The sequence below is a fragment of the Brassica napus genome, chromosome A8 (assembly GCF_020379485.1).
Source record: "Brassica napus cultivar Da-Ae chromosome A8, Da-Ae, whole genome shotgun sequence".
Lineage (NCBI taxonomy): Eukaryota > Viridiplantae > Streptophyta > Magnoliopsida > Brassicales > Brassicaceae > Brassica > Brassica napus.
The window spans coordinates 4,590,471-4,608,772 of NC_063441.1; the positions used below are offsets into that span (position 1 = coordinate 4,590,471).

Below are 18,302 nucleotides of genomic sequence, written 5' to 3' on the forward strand. Positions count from 1 at the left end.
TTATGATAGGAATTAGTGTCATAAAATGCTCAAAACATTCCTAATATTAAATATTATGAAGATAATTCTTTTGCTTGCAAGTAATGCTAATTGACAATGTATAATCGATCTTTAGAAAGTCCGGGTCGCATGAATAAATGCTATAATTGCAGAGCGTTTGGATCACTGGATGGCATTGTTGATAGGTTTCAACAGGAAATGATATTATTTTATTCACATTGATATTTGAATCATTTTAGGGAAACTGTATCTGGTGTAATTTAAACACCTGACGTATGGTAGACAGCTTTGAAGTACATGCATAAAATAAATCTTGAAGCATGAGAACTGTGTAAAATAAAATAAATTTGCTCCGATTCATACACATTATATATGGGGTCCTCCTCGTTCTAACTTTTGAAGATGTATGGTTTAGTATTTCATATTTAACTGTGTAAACATTATATATTAAGTTTTAAAAATCTTCTGAAGAAAACATATGAATTTGAATAAAATCTTCTTGACATATATGGTTTTTCAATATTAAAGTAAAAAATAGTATTTGTGATTTAAATAAATATAACCACATTTTCGTTTATAAATATATGGTTTAAATAAAATATTCTGAGCAAAACATATTAATTTGAATAAAATTTTCTTAACAGATATGGTTATTTCAATATTAAAGTAAATAACTATGTGTGTGATTCAAATATCATAGAAAACACATTTTCGTTTCTAGACATTATATATTAAGTTTAAATAAAATCTTCTGAGCATTAATTTGAATAAAATCTTCTTAACATATATGTTTTTTTAATATTAAAGTAAAAAATAGTATTTGTGATTCAAATAAAATAGAACACATATTTTCCGTTTCTAAAGATATGGTTTAAATAAAATCATCTGAGCAAAACATATTAATTTGAATAAAATCTTCTTAACAGATATAGTTATTTCACATTAAAGTAAAAAACTATGTGTGTGATACAAATCTCATAGAAAACACATATTCGTTTCTAGACATTATATATTAAGTTTAAATAAAATCTTCTAAGCAAAACATATTAATTTGAACAAAATCTTCTTAACATATATGTTTTTTTCAATATTAAAATAAAAATAGTATTTGTGATTCAAATAAAATAGAACACACATTTCCGTTTCTAAAGATATGGTTTAAATAAAATCATCTGAGCAAAACATATTAATTTGAATAAAATCTTCTTAATAGATATGGTTATTTCAATATTAAAGTGAAAAACCATATATGTCATTTAAATATCATAGAAAACACAATATTCGTTTCTAAACATTATATAATAAATTTAAATAAAATCTACTAACATATATGGTTTTTCAATATTAAAGTAAAAAAAGAATTTATGATCCTAATATCATAGAAAATATATTTTTCGTTTTTGAAGAAAACCATTTTTGTTCCATTGGCTAACTTTTGTAAATTGTTCTTCAGCAGATATGTTTTTTTTATTATTAAAGTTGTCTAATAAATTTTATGCTTATAGAATATCATTTTAAAAAATATAAATAAAGTCATGACTATTAGACAAATCGTGGTTTGTCATGCAACTAAACCATGATGCATTGGTTTTGGTTGAACCAATCAAACAACCCGAATTTAAACTAAGTTATAGATCACATTGCATACACGCCAACAAACATGTTATGTAGTTGTAAATAAAACATTATGCTAAGCTACAATTAATGAATAATGGCAAATACTGTAATAAATCTAGTAAACAGAAGATATTTAATTAGAGAGGGTGAGAATAAATATGGTGTTGACACCTAAGAAATGACATTCTTGTTAATACCACATGAGCTAAAAGTTAGTTTCCTCTAATGCTCCTATTTTAATAAGTAAGAGATATTGTCGCAAATGCAGATAAACAACAAAAGAAAAGAAGAAGAGTACTTGCACTCATTCTTGAAATGATATTTCATTAAATGATTATAAATTTTCTTTTAGCTGATAAAATAAAATGGGTTAAAATATATTGGATGATTGTACCGTATTGATATAATCATCTCGACTTATTTTTAATGTTGTGGGACACTTTACTTTTTTGCAACATTTTTATTGTCTTATGTGGATATCTTACCCATAATCATGTCATTTCTTTTGAAGATATTATTTTTTATACAATATATTTTGATCCGCGGTTTCAAAGTGCATAATTAATTTTTATTTAAAAATCATTTACTAAAAATTAGAAATTTTATACATCCGTATATTTATAAAATATTTTTCTTTAAAATATATATGTATATATATATATAATTTAAAATTTATATATTTATAGTTTTCTAAAAATAACAATTCATTTATATTACGCACCTCCTATTAATTTTACTTATATTTTCAAGCTTTTAATTTTAATAAGAATTTATTTTTAACTTTTTACATTGGTCAAAATATATTTTATTATAATATAAATTAACTCTATATCATTCAACCCGTCCCATACTTAATAACTATTTACATGTTTATGATATGATTTGCAAAAACTGTAATTGTAAAACATAATCTATAGTATAATGTACCATGTAATCAAATCAGTATTAGCTAAATTTAGTATTGTACTTTTATCAATTTCAAATATACTGAATTATCTTTTAATATACTAATTTAAATCTCTATATTAATATACAAAATTACTTCTTAGTTTAAATATCTTATTTAATATTTTGTTTTAATAAGTTGAAATGTGTTATAAAATTCATGAATATATGCTATTTTGTATATGTAATTATGTTAATTTTATAATTTATAAAATATTTAATAAATGGATTAAGTTACTCTACATTTATTAATTTGTGTAGTAATTTAATTATGAATATTAAATATGTATATATAAATATTATAGAAATGTTATTTCCTATTAAATAATTCAAAACTAAACTAACATTAATTTATAATAATAGTCAATATTAATTAAGAATTTTATTATTTAAAAGTAAATATTAAAATTATATATTTACATTTTAAATAAAAAATATTATTAAAATGCATAGTAGAAATAATATTTAATAATATCATTTTAGATTTTTTATTTTGAAAATAATAATATGATATGTTAAATTATGGTATATATTTAATAATAACTAGGTTGTTTGTAGGAGAAATAGGAGGAAGTTAAATAAATGTTTGTCCAACTATGACTTTTTGTTAGTAGATTTTTAGTGTTTATGTTTTAAAAGTATAACTTTAAATTTATCATGTGACTGATAAATTAAAAATATTGTCCAAAATGATTCAAAATGATAATTAAATTTGGAGAGAAATGCTCTTTAAGAAAAACTTTGTGAAAATGTGTCTAATTATTTCATAACACTAGCGCTACTTCTTATGTTTCATTTTCTGTTTTAAATTCTGTCTATATAAGTCTACCTTATGTCTTCCAATACTCTAATCTGCCCATGGCCGGTTTACTAGGGGGGACAAGCGGTGTGACCGTCCCAGGCTCAAGCCAATGTTCCTCCTTATAATAATAATAATTAAGAGGCCCAATTCTTTATAAATCTAAATTTTTATATAAAAAATATAAATATAATAAATAAAACTGAAAAGGACTCAAAATTATTTGAGATATATATAGTTTTATTTTTATTACAAAATATAGAAAATATTGCTAATTAAGTTTTAAAAATATTTTAAACATTATCTGCATATTAATGTTAACCCCTTTCTAACCTTCTAATTATACAATTAAAAAATTTTAAAAAACAAACTAATTAAAATAAAAATTTTAAGTATTATTGTTATTATTTATTTACATTTAAACAAAAACAAAACTTAGGTTCACCTCCTAGGGTGAACTTTTAAATTCACTTTTTTTTATGACCAATCAAAGTGCAACGTAGATAATTAAATAAAAATATAAAAATTATTTAAAAATAGCTAAAAAAAAGAGTAACACAAATTTTAACGGTACCAATACCGCCAGCTAAACCCTAAACCCTAAATTTTAAATTCTAAACCCTAAATTTTAAACTTAAACTCTAGACCCTAAACCTAAATTCAATACCCTAAACCCAAATCCTAGACTATAAACCCAAACCGTATATCATAAACCCAAAACTTAGACCCTAAACCCTAACCATAAATCCTAAACCCAAAACATATACCCTAAATCTAAATCCTAGACCTCAAACCCAAACCGTAAACCCTAAACCCAAACCCTATAGCGTCTAGGTTTAGGGTTTGGGTTTAGGGTTTATGGTTTGGGTTTTAAATCTAGGATTTTGGTTTAGGGTATACGGTTTGGATTTAGGGCTTAGGGTTTGGGTTTAGGGTATAGATTTGGGTTCAGAGTATATGGATTGTGTTTAGGGTATAGAGTTTGGATTTAGGATTTAAGGTTTAGGGTTAAGAATTTAAGATTTAGGTTTTACGGTTTAGCTACCGGCGTCAATGTCGTTAAAATTGACGTTATTTTCTTAGCTATTTTTAAATAAATTTTTTATTTAACTATCTACGTGGCACTTTTATTGGTCATAGAAGGTGAGGTAAATTTAAAAATTCACCCTAGGGGCGAACATAAGTTTTGTTCTTTAAACAATAGATGCCAACAGCAGCAAAACCTCCTCAAGTATCTTTGCCCATCGTGGAGTCATTACGATAATCTTCTCTGATGGTTGTTGCGTCAGCATGAGCTCGTTCAGATTATGATTACCTCAAGCTCCTCCTCATCAGTGATAGCGGTAAGTCACCTTCTTACTCACTCTCTACCTCTCTCCTTCATATGAAGTCATGAATAAATTAGCGATACACAAAATGTTCGACTTATTTAGATAAGGAGGACTTCCCTCCACTGCAACCTAGCCTCCTCCCACCATCTAGATCAACTGAAGAGGTGATGGACGAGCTGATAGAAGTCACTTATCAGTATAATAATGTGGCTGATCCTGTCGAAAGCGCTGCAAGAAAACAGAGAGTACTAAACGGAGAAGCCCATGGACTTATGGAAACTACAGCTGCAGCTATTTTGGAAACGGAGCTCTTGGCACAACTAGCTTATCTTGCAGCAAGAGCGGCAGAAGCACCTACTGAGGAAATGATGATACCACAAGACACAAGTAATTTCCCCCTCACAACAACACAACCTGCTCAGCAAAGCAAAAGAAGAGGAAGACCTCCAAAACAGAGGGATTTGCGCATCAGTCCCAAAGTCTTTAAGGGAGCAAGTTCTAGAAAGCGTAACCTAACAATGGCATCGGCCTCACCTGCAAACAAATCCGGAAAGACCTCTAGGAGAACTACTATTGTAGGTAATAGCGTTGCGGGCACCAGCTCGAATCCAACTCGACCAAAGACTCAGCTCTTTCCAGCAAGCAAGCGACAACCTTGGGATTTTCCCCGGCTGTTGTCTCCTCTTCCTTAGCGACTCTAAGTTGGAACTGTTGTGGTTTGGGAAATCCCATAACAGTCCAACGACTAAAGGAGATCCGGAAGAAGATCTCACCCGACATAATTTTCCTATCGGAAACAAAGAATGCTGATTCTTTTGTACTCAAGGAACTGGACTTCCTGACCTCGGATAAACACTTTCTGCTGCCTCCATCTAGCCCAAGTAGTGGAGGACTTGCGCTCTTCTGGAAGCCGGAGGTGGATGTCTAGATCCTCTCTTCATCACAGAACTACATTGACTCTCTGATCACCTATAAAGGAGTTTCTTTTCACTCAACCTTCATATATGGTGAGCCAGAAAATACACACTGACAGGCGTTTTGGAACCACATCACCACCCTCTCAGCAAATAGAGACACACCGTGGATGCTAACCGGGGATTTCAATGAAATCATTTATAATTCTGAGAAAAGTGGGGGACCAATCCGAGCAGAAGGTTCGTTCTCCACTTTCTGCACGTTCCTATCTAATGGAGACTTGTTTGACTTGAAGCACTTTGGAAACTACCTCTCGTGGAGGGGCAAACGACATAAGCATTTGGTCCATTGCAGATTAGATCGAACCATGGCAAACAGCTCTTGGCCTGATCTATTCCCATCGGGAAGATGCCATTATATGGAGTTTGAAGGATCTGATCACCGACCAGTCATCACCTATGTCGATCCAACAAGAAAGAAAGTGGGAAGGCTTTTCCGGTATGATCGATGCCTCAATAGTAACCCGGACATCAAAAACCTCATCAGAGAAACGTGGAATTCGATCCCTCACCTTTCAATGGAACGACGCCTCTCAAGAGTTAGGCAGCGATCTCTGCCTGGAGCAAGAAACATTACGCAAACAGCAAACTACGCATCGAGAAGCTGAAAGCGGACCTGTAAGCGTCTATGTCCGATAGCGTAGGGGACGACACACTCCTCTCTACCCCTAACCTCGAGCTTCTTAAGGCATATAAAGAAGAGGAAAACTTTTGGAGACAAAGAAGCCGACTTATGTGGCTTGCAGCCGGAGATAGAAACTCAGGGTATTTTCATGTAGTTTGTAAAGGGAAGAGAGCAAGAAATCGTATCACTGTGTTAGAGAATGCTTATGGGCTTGCTTTGAATGAAGAATCTCTTATTTTCAGACAATTTTCACATCAAGTGACACACCAAACACACTGTTTGAACCAGCATCAGTTTTGGAACAAGTGTTTTCTCCATGTATCTCGGCTGAGACGAACGAGTGTCTGATCAGAATACCGTCACCCGAGGAGGTTCGAATTGCTATGTTCTCGATCCACCCCGACATAGCACCCGGACCAGATGGCTTCTCAGCATGTTTCTTTAAATCAAATTGGTCCTACAGTTGGCCCCATTATGACCAAGGAGACGCAAGACTTCTTCAGGACCGGCTCACTCCCAGCGCACATTAACGAGACCCATGTAAAGCTTATACCAAAGGTTCAGAGTCCAAATGGTTTCAGAATATAGACCCATTGCCTTAGGTAATGTGGTCTAAAAACTGATATAAAAAATCCTTACTCTGCCGCTCAACCGATCCTCCATGACATCATATCGAAAACTCAGTCGGCCTTTGTGCCGGGATGGGCGATTTCAGATAATGTTTTTATCACCCACGAGACTCCACACTTCCTCAAGATCTCCAATGCAACGAAGAACTGCTCAATGGCGGTGAAAACCGACATGAGCAAGGCCTACGACTGACTTGAATGAGACTTCATTCAACTTGTATTGACGAGATTAGGCTTTCACAACATTTGGACTTCAAGAGTTATGGCCTGTATTCAGACGGTCTCCTACTCGTATCTGGTTAACGATTCTATCAAAGGCTCGGTGCTCCCGTCGAGAGGTATCCGGCAGGGAGATCCATTCTCATTGTATCTCTTTATACTTTGCAGTGAGGTTTTATCGAGCTTATGTAAGAGAGCACAGCAGGTGGGGCTGTAGCTGGGATTCGCGTGGCCAGAGGCTCCCCTCACGTAAACCATCTTTTATTTGCCGATGACATCATGTTCTTCATGCATTCCGATGAGAAGAGCTGCGACACTTTCCACTTGATCCTTCAGAAGTACGAAGCGGCGTCTGGGCAAATCATCAATACAAATAAATCTTCTATCACCTTCTCTGCGAAGACAGCCCAGGAGACTCGATCTAGAGTCAAATCTCGCCTTGGTATTGCTAGAAAAGGAGGCGTAGGAAAATATCTTGGACTCCCCGAGCACTTTGGCCGGAGGAAAAAAGATTTGTTTTCCTCACTGGTAGACAAAATCAAGCAACATGCTAGTAATTGGTCCACCCGATACTTGTCGAGTGCCGGGAAATTGACTATGTTGTAGGCGGTTCTATCAGCTTTGCCCACACACACGATGTCGTGTTTCGAGCTGCTCGCAAGCCTGTGTAAGAGGATCCAATCGACATTGACAAGGTTCTGGTGGGATGGTAATTATAACAAGAGGAAGATGTGCTGGACTTCGTGGTCCAAACTCTCAAAACCGAAGCAACTAGGCTGTCTAGGTTTCCAAGACATTCAACTGTTCAACAAAGCTCTACTGGCCAAAAAGTCCTGGAGAATCCTAAGGAAACCGGATTGTCTACTTTCTCGAGTGCTACGTGGTAAGTATTGTCATAAGGCACCTTTCCTCACGGTTAAGGAGACTACAGCCTGCTCCCATGGATGGCGTGGAATTCTCCATGGAAGAGACCTCCTAGCAACAAATATGGACAAAGCAATTAGAGATGGGAACTCCACCAGAGTGTGGAAAGAACACTGGATAAAAACCGACACTCTGGTTTGTCCAATAGGTCCAGTGAAGGAGAATGACCTCGACCTCTTTGTCTCGGATCTCCTTTTACGTGGGACTAACGAGTGGGATCATCAGAGGATCCGGTCCCTCCTCCCCTCATATGCAGACCATATCCTTTGTATGAGACCGAGCCGTTTGGGAGCAGGGGACAAGTATGTCTGGTCACCCAATGCATCGGCTGTCTACTCTACAACGTCTGGGTATTTTGAAGCTGTCAAACAACAAGAGCTGGTGGAAGCGCGGGAACAACAAAATCATCAAGATCGCTTCCAGAACTTCAACTGGATTAAAAACGTTTGGTCAGTGAAAACAGCACCGAAAATCCAGATTTTCCTCTGGAACATTTTACAAGATGCCTTACCCTTGGGCATGGCTCTACAAAGGAGAGGAATCATGACACATCCAGTGACATGTGCTCGATGTAGGGAACCGGAGACTGCAGACCATCTCTTCCTCCATTGCCGGTTCGCGAAAAGAGTTTGGAGCAACGTACCGACAACCTACCCCCCCCCCCCCCCCCCCCTGTTTGTTTCCCACCTACTGGTGTTGCCATTAATATATTCTTTTGGGTGTGTTGGTGTATTTGGACTGCAAGAAACCTCATCATCTTTGAGAACCGTACTCTTGACCCAAACGATATCATTTTCAACGCCCTTAGACTAGCTCGCGAGTGGCAGGAGGCCCAACCGATTAAACACATCGAGACACGTAACCTTAGCAATCGAAGCATCCATACATCGACTGGTTTGACAACTCTGTATACGGATGCGGCATGGAGAGCTCAAGACAAAACTGCAGGATGTGGCTGGATTATATACACCCCACACTCAGAGGATGCAAGAAAAGTAGCTACAACAGAAATGTTTGTCGCAACCCCCCTGATGGCCGAGGCGCTAGCTGTGCGAGAAGCCCTACTACAAGTCAAAGCTGAACATTTATCCAATATCTGCTGCAAATCAGATAATCAAGTGCTTATCAAAGCACTAAACTCGAATCAACATCCTGTGGAACTTTACGGAATCAACTTGGATATCGAGAAACTAGCTTCATCATTTTCATCTATTGTTTTCTCTTATGTTCCTAGAAACCTAAACTTTGCTGCAGATGCTTTGGCAAACTCTGCCTTGTATGCTTTGAACATCTAGCTCCCGTTTTTATTTTAATGAAGTTATTGGTCGATCAAAAAAAAAAAGTAGAGAATCTTCCCTCGTGCCTGTTTTTGCTATCTGAATTAGGATTTGTGCTTGTCTATGTTTGTGTATACACAGGTGGGGAGAATTTTCTTCTTACTGCATTTCTTGGATGATACTTTCAACACAAGTTTCACTACAACCATTAGGGACACACACACATAAGCCGTTGTGTTCGTGTCCGTGTGTTACTAAAATTTCCTATTTCACTACGATAAGATGAACTAAATGTTCATGTTGATGCAGGATGCCGTTGTAGCCAGTTCTGATTCTCAGTCCAGCGTTTCAACCAAACCTATAAAGGAACCAGAAGTTTTGCAGCCTGTGTGGTGGTGCCAAGTTTTCTAGATCAGCTGCAAAATCACATCAATGGAAAAAAACGCCTATAGAAGTTGAAATTGCAAAGGGCCAAGAATAAAAACATGTCCATGAGACCAGCCAAGCGTTTTTAGGAGAATGCCGAGAAAAAAAAAAGAAGATTGCCAAACCAAACCGCTTTGATTCTTATAGACAACTTTATAATCTTCTTTTAATATGGTTTTCTTTGATTACGATCAAAAAGTGATGAAGCTACATCTCACTCTTAAGAATACTTGTCTTATTGATTCTCATCAAAGAAGATGACTAGATGAGACTCATTTGGATTCTCATTAGTTTGTTTTCAGCCGTAATGTTAACAACTATTATATTGTTCTGTTTTGTAAGGAAGCGGCAAAGTAAACATATGGTGTTGTATCTTTAAGATCAAAAGTTGGTTTCTTAGCTCACAAGTAACTATTGACAACATGGTCAAGCACAGAGTCGACCATGCATAGAGTAGACATGTCACTGTTGTGTTTATGTTGGGAAATAACGCCATTGATCCTTTTCCCGCCTTTACGGCTAGGAGGATGAGAGAAAATGATGATGGTGGCAGCTCCTCCGATGCTTAACAATAGAAAGTTAAGAAAAGAAGAAAAAAGTTGAGGAAGAAGAAAATAAAATTTTTCTATCTTTGGAAAAAAAAGTTAAAAAAGAAATTTAAGAGATTTAAAGATTTTTAGAATATTCGGTAACCTTTTTACCTCAAATATTAATTACAAATTTGGAAGAAATCAAATTCTATCTTGCTTAGAAAATAGAGGAAGGCGATGTTCTACACTACCGGTAGTAGATGAATGAGAATATGGTAGAATGTAGATTCTGAAAAATTATACATCAGGTTAATGTTTAGATGATCTAATCTACAATATTGTAGAATATAGAAGAACACGTAGATCGAGAACTATGCAGTAGTAAATGGATTAATATTCGCTATATTACTTATTTTAAATCTGGTAAATTATTGTGTGTTTTAGTGGATTCCCAATTCTAAACTGTCGTAGATGATAGATTAGGTTTATTGATATTTTAGACCAATTTTGAAATTGTTTTTTCTAAAATAATTTCATCTCAAAAGTATCATGTCTTTTTTGGCTTCTCAATATATATATATATATTTGATAATTTAGGTAATCCGGACACTCCGGAGGAAACTCGACTAACGCCTAAGTACACTTCCGCATAAGGCATTCTGGAGGGCTGCCTTTTTCATCCTATTTTAATCGACGGTGGCCAATAGGATTCGAACCCGGGTCCGTATTGGGGCCAAAGCTCCCTCAAAACTACTGAACCGTCCTCAATATATTGATATGCATTTCTATAAAATGTAAGGGTATGCAATATCCAAAAGTGAAAAAGTTAGTTTTATTAGCTGAGATCAGTTGTTCATTTTTAGCAAATTTCTCTTTTTATTTGACTTTCATGGCATGTGTAACTTTTCCATAAATGACTCGCGATTGGTGATATAGGCTAAAACTGGGTGGACTTACTACGTTCCTGGTGGGTTTTGAAATCTTTGGATATTTTGAGTTGCTGGAAGCTCCGATATTCGTATTAATGTTTGTGAAATGACAAAATTGAGATATGACATATATCTTCAGCCGCATATGAATATCTTATCAGTACGTTGTTAGTAGAGGGACTTAAGGTGTAATGTACTAGCACTTATATAGTGTGCTTTCTTTATGTAAAAAAGAAACATTAGCTTGATACATCATTAGAATAAACACTTAACAACATGTATTTAATTAATTACTAAACTTAACTAACAATATATATATTTATATGGGTTTATATTTATACTATAATTCAAATATGGGCCATAACAGAAAAACAAGTTTATTAGTTTTATTCCCTGTTCGGAAATTCGCTAGACGCTGTACGCACGTTCGGGTTGGGCCTAGCGAGTTGTGAAAAAATCGGAGATTAATCGGGGATTAATCGGAGATTAGTTTTGTATGTTATTGTTATATATATAGTTATATCTATACGTTATCCAATTATTTAGTGTGGCCTAGCGGTTTGGGTGCCTATATATTAGTGTCATAACTCGGGTTCGAGTAAGGAAGGGGGCTTTTTTGCTGTTTTTTTACCTTCTTTTTAGTGAACACAAATTACTAAAATGTCCCTATCTTCTTCCTCTCGCCTGTCGAACCAGAAACCCTAAGTGCCGCGTTCTACCCCTGTTATTCATCAATTTTCAACCGTTTTCAATAATTTTTGACCCGATTATGCCAGATTTTTAACGAATCACAAGATTATGAGCATAAAATTTCAAAAAAAAGATTTTTTTTTGCTAAGGAACCGAGTTTTTAAGCGAATCAGACCAAATCGCCACGGCTCCTTACCGAATAGCGTTTAAACGGCGATTAAACGGGCAAGTCGGTCGCGTTTTAGAACATGAGTTTTATTAACTAAAGTAATAGATACTTAAACAGTTTGTAAAAATCGTTAATCTTACAAAATTTTTAGGGAAACCAAATAATGTAACACTAGGATAAGACTCGCGCTTTGCGCATATTGAGTTATATTATTAAAATATTAAACATATTGTACTGACAAATTTAAGATTTATATATGATCGAATTTTTTTTATATGTATACAATTTTTGATTGTTTATATAATCATCTATATGTTGGGTCGAGACATTTGGATATTTTTTTACTAACTTATTAGTAAATAAAATTTATATATTTCTGATTTTGAAGTTACACTAATTTTCAAAATATCAGATTTTTACTTTCTTTTCGACAACATAAGATGAAAAATTTAAATATGAAAAGACAATTAAAATTTGATTAGGCTCATTAGGGCAACATAAAATTTTGTAGCCCGGCTATTATTATACTTAAGGCTCAAATATAGAAAGATGATGGTATTATTTGTTTGTAACCGATACTTTGTATAGGAATGAAAGTTACGTTAACATGATATATATCATTAACTACTACAAAAGGTCATTATTAATGTTTTCCTAGACTACAAAAAACAATTAGGCAGGTGCCTAAGCCTTCTCTTTCAATATAATTTTTTTTTCATAATCTAAGTTCTAAATAATTGTGTTGCAAGAAAAAATAATTGATATATAAGTTCGTTTCGTATTAACAAAACAACGTAGTTTATATTATTTTTATTTTGTAGATGTCACTTAATTAGGATGTAAATTAAGTGACACCTAAGCAAAAAAATTTTTAATTAACACAAACTTAAGGTTACAATTTTTTTAAAAATTTTCTATTAATATATAAGGGATTATTTCCAACTTACCGTCTTCTTCTACTCACGATCACTTTCAAGAACTAAAGAGTTCTTATTGACAAAGCTTTCCATTTCACCTTTCCTCGCAAATCATTATAATTAAGGTAATATTATTTTTCTTCTTTCCAATTACTTTGTTATTTACTTGATTAATTTTCATCTGTTTTGCCAAATCGTGAATAACAATCATAAATGTATATGTTGATAGAAAGATTTCATCGAACAAAAGACACCAACCAAGTGGATCAAAATATAGACAAAAGAAGATAAAAAATGAAGAAGCAAAATTTCAAGAAAATGGTTTATTGAGGTATTTTAAAATCTAAAACTCTTGATAGTAGCTTTGACGAAAATAATGATGAAGGAAGAGGGCCATGAGAGTGGAGAGGGCCATGAGAGTGACGTCCTAATCTCTCCTTCCAGATTCAGTGTACTTGCTCTTGAAGGACAGGGGGAGGTAGGGAACGATGAGAAGGGCGAGGACAGTAGTGATGAGAAGGGCGAGGACAGCAGTGATGAGAAGGGGGAGGATGTAAATGTGGACTTGGATATTGAAGAGGGTGAGCTGGTTGCAAAAGAGTAAGATTTGAAGGCTAAAGACGCAAATAAGATTGCTCGGTTCCGTACTGGGACAAGTCTTAAGTTGAGTAAGCAGATTCCAGCTCGTTCTAAGGACCTTAAGTGTAAGAATCAGTCCAACATAAGAAAGACTTCCTCCCGGAAGTTATAATGTTGTTCTTTATCTGGAATATGCGGGGGTTCAACTTGCCGCACAAACACAGAGAGCTTCGCAGATGGGTACAGGCGGAGAAGTTTATGTTTGGATGCTTGTTGGAAACTAGGGTACAACAAGGAAATTTTGCTGATTGTTTGGAAGCGGCTTTACCTGGTTGGGCAGCTATGTCTAACTATGAATTCAATCCTTTAGGGAGGGTCTGGTTCTGCTGGTCTGACAAGGTTGTGGTCACTAAGCTTCATAGTAGTGCACAGGTCATTACCTATGCAATTCAGATTCCTGAGACGCAGGAGCAGTTCATATGTTCAGCGGTCTATGCATCAAACTGTGAAGTGGAAAGAAGACGGCTTTGGTGGGAACTTCGGGGAACTCAGGCCGCTTATAGCCATCTAGACATGCCTTGGATAGTGGCTGGTGATTTTAATGCGATTCTTTCTTCTAGTGAACACTCCCGGAGATGCTTAACAAGCTCTAGCCAGATGGGAATGACGCAGATTCAGGAGGCGGTGGGGGATTGCAATCTAACTGATCTTACGCATTCAGGAGTGATATTTACATGGTGGAATAATCAGGAAGCTGATCCTATTGGCAAGAAACTGGATCGGGCTCTCATCAATGGATCATGGCTTCGAAGTATCCGCAAGCGTCTTGTCGATTTGAGGCAGGGGGATTTCAGATCACGCAGGATGTGTGGTACGTCTTTCTGGTGTTGTGAACGAGGTGAGGAAACCTTTTAGGTTCTTTAACTACCTTACTGAGCATCCAGACTTCCTCCCCACGGTGAAGAGAGTTTGGGACTCCACTCAACCTATACATCACTCCCGTACAGCTTTAAGTAGATTCCATGCTAAGTTAAATCTCTTAAAGTATGATATGCGGCTGCTTAATAAGACACATTATGGGGATCTTCCTGCGAGGACTAAACAAGCTCTTGAGGAGATGTGTCGCTGCCAAAACTTGGTGCTGCAGGACCCGAGTCCGGTAAATGTTGCTGCAGCAGCGGCAGCGTCTGACCGGTGGAATAAGCTGGCTAGTATTGAAGAGAAGTTTTTCCGACAGAAATCATGTATTAGATGGCTTCGTGCAGGGGATCATAACACAGGTTTTTTCCATCGGGCGGTGCAGACTAGATCATCAAGGAACACAATCTCCTTTCTCGTTACAGAGGCAGGAACGACACTTACAAAACTCACAGATATTAAGAGAGAGGCAGTTCTACATTTCCAGCGATTCCTCCAAACTCAGGATCAGGAAACTGTTGATGATCCTGGCCCCAGGAACTGATAACCTATAGATGTTCGTCGGAGTCAGCTGCTGGTCTTATAGCTCCAGTGTCTGAAAAGGAAATCTTATCTGCATTGCATGCTTTACCCAATGATAAGGTCTCGGGGCCTGATGGATTTACCAAGGAATTTTTTAATGCTGCTTGGGCAATTGTTGGAAAGGAGTTTATCATTGCGGTGCAGTCTTTCTTTCTATTTGGCTTCTTACCCACTGGCATCAATGCAACAATTCTTTCCCTTATACCTAAATCGGTGGAAGCGAAGACCATGAAGGACTACCGACCGATTGCCTGTTGCAATTTACTATATAAGGTCATTTCTAAAGTCCTTGCTCGTCGGCTCAAGACAATCCTGCCAGAGGCCATAGAAGTTAATCAGACAGCGTTTATCAAGGGGCGCCTATTGCTTGAAAATGTCCTCCTTGCTTCAGAATTGGTAAACGGGTACCATAGGACCTCCAACTCCAACAGATCAACAGTGAAGTTTGACATCTCGAAAGCCTTTGATACCGTCAAATGGTCGTTCATCACTTCTGTTTTGCAAGCTATGGGCCTACCTCTGCAGTTTATCCTCTGGATTAAGGTTTGTATTTCATCGGCTGCTTTCTCTGTCTCCGTGAACGGCAGTCTGGATGGTTTCTTTACAAGTGCTAGGGGTATACGACAGGGATGTTCTCTGTCACCACACCTCTACGTTATCTTGAATAATGTCCTCTCTAAGATGTTAAACAAAGCTGCGGAAGAGCATCAGTTTGGTTATCATCCCCAATGTAAAGAAGTGAGACTCACTCATCTATGCTTCGCTGATGACATTCTAGTTTTCACTGATGGTTCTGTTGGTTCGCTGAGAGGAGTTCTGAGGGTGATGGAGCAGTTTGCAAATATCTCCGGTCTTCATATCAATGCCTCAAAGTCATCCATATTTGCCACAGGTCAGCACATAAACCCTTTGCTAAGTGAAGCCGTGAGTTTGGGGATAACAGTGGGAAGTTTACCAGTCAAGTACTTGGGTATGCCGCTTACTACCAAAGCTTTAACAAAGCAAGACTACGAGCCATTGATAGACAAGGTCAGAGGCAGAATGTTATCTTGGAGGAACAAGTATTTATCCTATGCGGGGAGGCTACAGTTGATCAAATCAGTCATTACAAGTATTGTAAACTTTTGGAGTCAAGCTTTTATTCTTCCTAAAGCTTGTTTGGATACAATTGAAAGCATGTGCAGCGCTTTTTTGTGGTCTGGCTCTCCAATGCAGACGCACAAAGCCAAGGTGGCTTGGGAGGATCTCTGCTGTCCTAAAGAGGAGGGTGGTCTTGGCATCAGGAAGTTGCGTGATTCATCAAAGGTCTTTGCGCTAAGTTTAATTTGGAGGATTTTTTCGAATTCAAGCTCTCTATGGGTCTCTTGGATTCAACGCTACTTACTGCGCCAGAATTCGTTTTGGGAAGTAAGGGGGGATGGAAAAGGATCTTGGATCTGGAGGAAGCTTCTCAAGTTGAGAGAGTTGGCCTATCAGTTCATCCGGTTTGAGATTAACGATGGTCACACTGCAGTTTTTTGGCATGATGACTGGTTGCAGATGGGGAGACTCATGGATATCATGGGCGATGTGGGTACGTACTACCTTGGGGTTGAGAGAACCGCTCGAGTTAGTGAAGCAGTTCTGGGTCAGCAATGGAACATCAGGGGTCACAGGAGTAGGCATTACCATGCACTTCATGACCGTATCCAGAATGAAAGGGTACCACTTGATGAACATGGTAGAGACGTGGTGCTTTGGAAGCATGCTGAGAACACATATAAACCGCACTTCTCTTCTAGTAGAACTTGGGATCAGGTACGGGTGAAGAAAAATAAGGTGGTCTGGAGCAAGAGTGTTTGGTTTCCACAGGGCGTTCCTAGATACTCTTTTATTGTTTGGCTGGCAATAAAGGATCGACTATCAACTGGAGTGCGTATGAGGGCGTGGGGCATACATCAAGGTTGCTTGATGTGTGGAGAAAGGGATGAGTCGAGGGACCATATCTTTTTTGCTTGTCCCTTTACTTTCACTGTCTGGAATAGACTTGCAGGTCGGCTGTGTGGGCGAAGGATCAATCCTGACTGGAGTCTTACTTTGCAATTTGTTACCAGAAACACTCTTAGCAGCTTGGACAAGATACTAGTCCAAATGCTGTTTCAGACATGCATCTATTACATGTGGAAGGAGAGGAACGATCGTAGACATTAGAAAGGTTATCATAGTACAGAGCAAGCTATCCGAATCATCGACAAGGCCATACGGAATCGAATCAGTTCTCTTCGATACAAACCTGATCATAAGTTAGCCGGGTTGATGCAGCGTTGGTTTGAGGTTTTTGATTACACATAGGTCTTTACGAGCATTTTCTTTGTATAGCTCATAGCTTATAGTTTTATCACCCATTGTAAATGCATATTCTTTACTTGATCAATAAATTTCACATTTCATCAAAAAAAATAATAATAATAATGATGAACAACATGCTACTTTAGAAGAAGATGAGTAGGTAAAAATATATATATGAGTATCATGGAGAAGATCCAGAAAATATGAATGTTGTGAATGAGGGAGAATTGAATGTAAAAGATGATGGGAATAAGAAAGAAAGTCAAAAGACTGATAATCTAGAGGGGTCTTGTAGATATGTATGATCCTGGAAATTGGGATAACATAAATAGAGGGTGAAATGAGTAGAGAGATTTTGTGGTTTTACAAGTTCCGACAAAAAGATTGTCAATAGATTATAACTTTCCCAAGGATGATCTTAAGAGGTACATTTCTAACATTTGTATTATACACATAATTCTGTGATGGAAAAAACAAGACTGGTGTTGGTTAATTTATTAAAAGAAAGTAAACAAGATGTTATATTTTTGCTGCAAATTATTCAATGGAAGTGACAATAGCCAACTGGTATTTATCGGGTTCAGCGATTGGAGAGATCTTTTGAAAAGGCTTAAAGAACATGAAGTTGGCCGTGACCAAATTTTGTGTATGAAGCAATGGGCATAACTATATCTCAGGCTGCAAAAGAATTAGACAGTTGATAAATATGCTCAAGATGAAATCAATAAAGAGAAAATCCATTGGAGACAAGTGCTGCTTAGGAAACTTTATGTAGCGAAAACTCTAACTAAGCAAAATTTAACTTTTCAAGGAAGCAACGAAAAGATTGGAGGTTGTGGGAAATTCTTAAGCTTTATCGAGATGGTTGCTGATTTTGGTCTTGTGATGATAGAA

General features: G+C 36.5%; 1 protein-coding gene across 1 annotated transcript; it reads left to right on the plus strand.

The window, feature by feature from the left end:
* The first annotated feature begins 13,772 nt into the window (after positions 1-13,772).
* On the plus strand, positions 13,773-17,270 carry LOC125576881. Its single transcript, XM_048737392.1, has 3 exons — positions 13,773-14,451; positions 14,525-14,739; positions 15,036-17,270. Exons 1-3 carry the CDS (start codon positions 13,773-13,775, stop codon positions 17,268-17,270), a joined length of 3,129 nt encoding a protein of 1,042 aa, XP_048593349.1.
* Positions 17,271-18,302: the final 1,032 nt, after the last annotated feature.

What these genes read in the sequence shown, in the direction of transcription:
- LOC125576881 (XM_048737392.1), top strand. Translation starts at nt 13,773, where the DNA reads ATGCGGGGGTTCAACTTGCCGCACAAACACAGAGAGCTTCGCAGATGG. An exon ending in CAGATCACGCAGGATGTGTG is followed by an intron (nt 14,452 to 14,524) that starts GTACGTCTTTCT and finishes CTGAGCATCCAG; the next exon opens with ACTTCCTCCCCACGGTGAAG. An exon ending in TGCTGCAGGACCCGAGTCCG is followed by an intron (nt 14,740 to 15,035) that starts GTAAATGTTGCT and finishes TCCTGGCCCCAG; the next exon opens with GAACTGATAACCTATAGATG.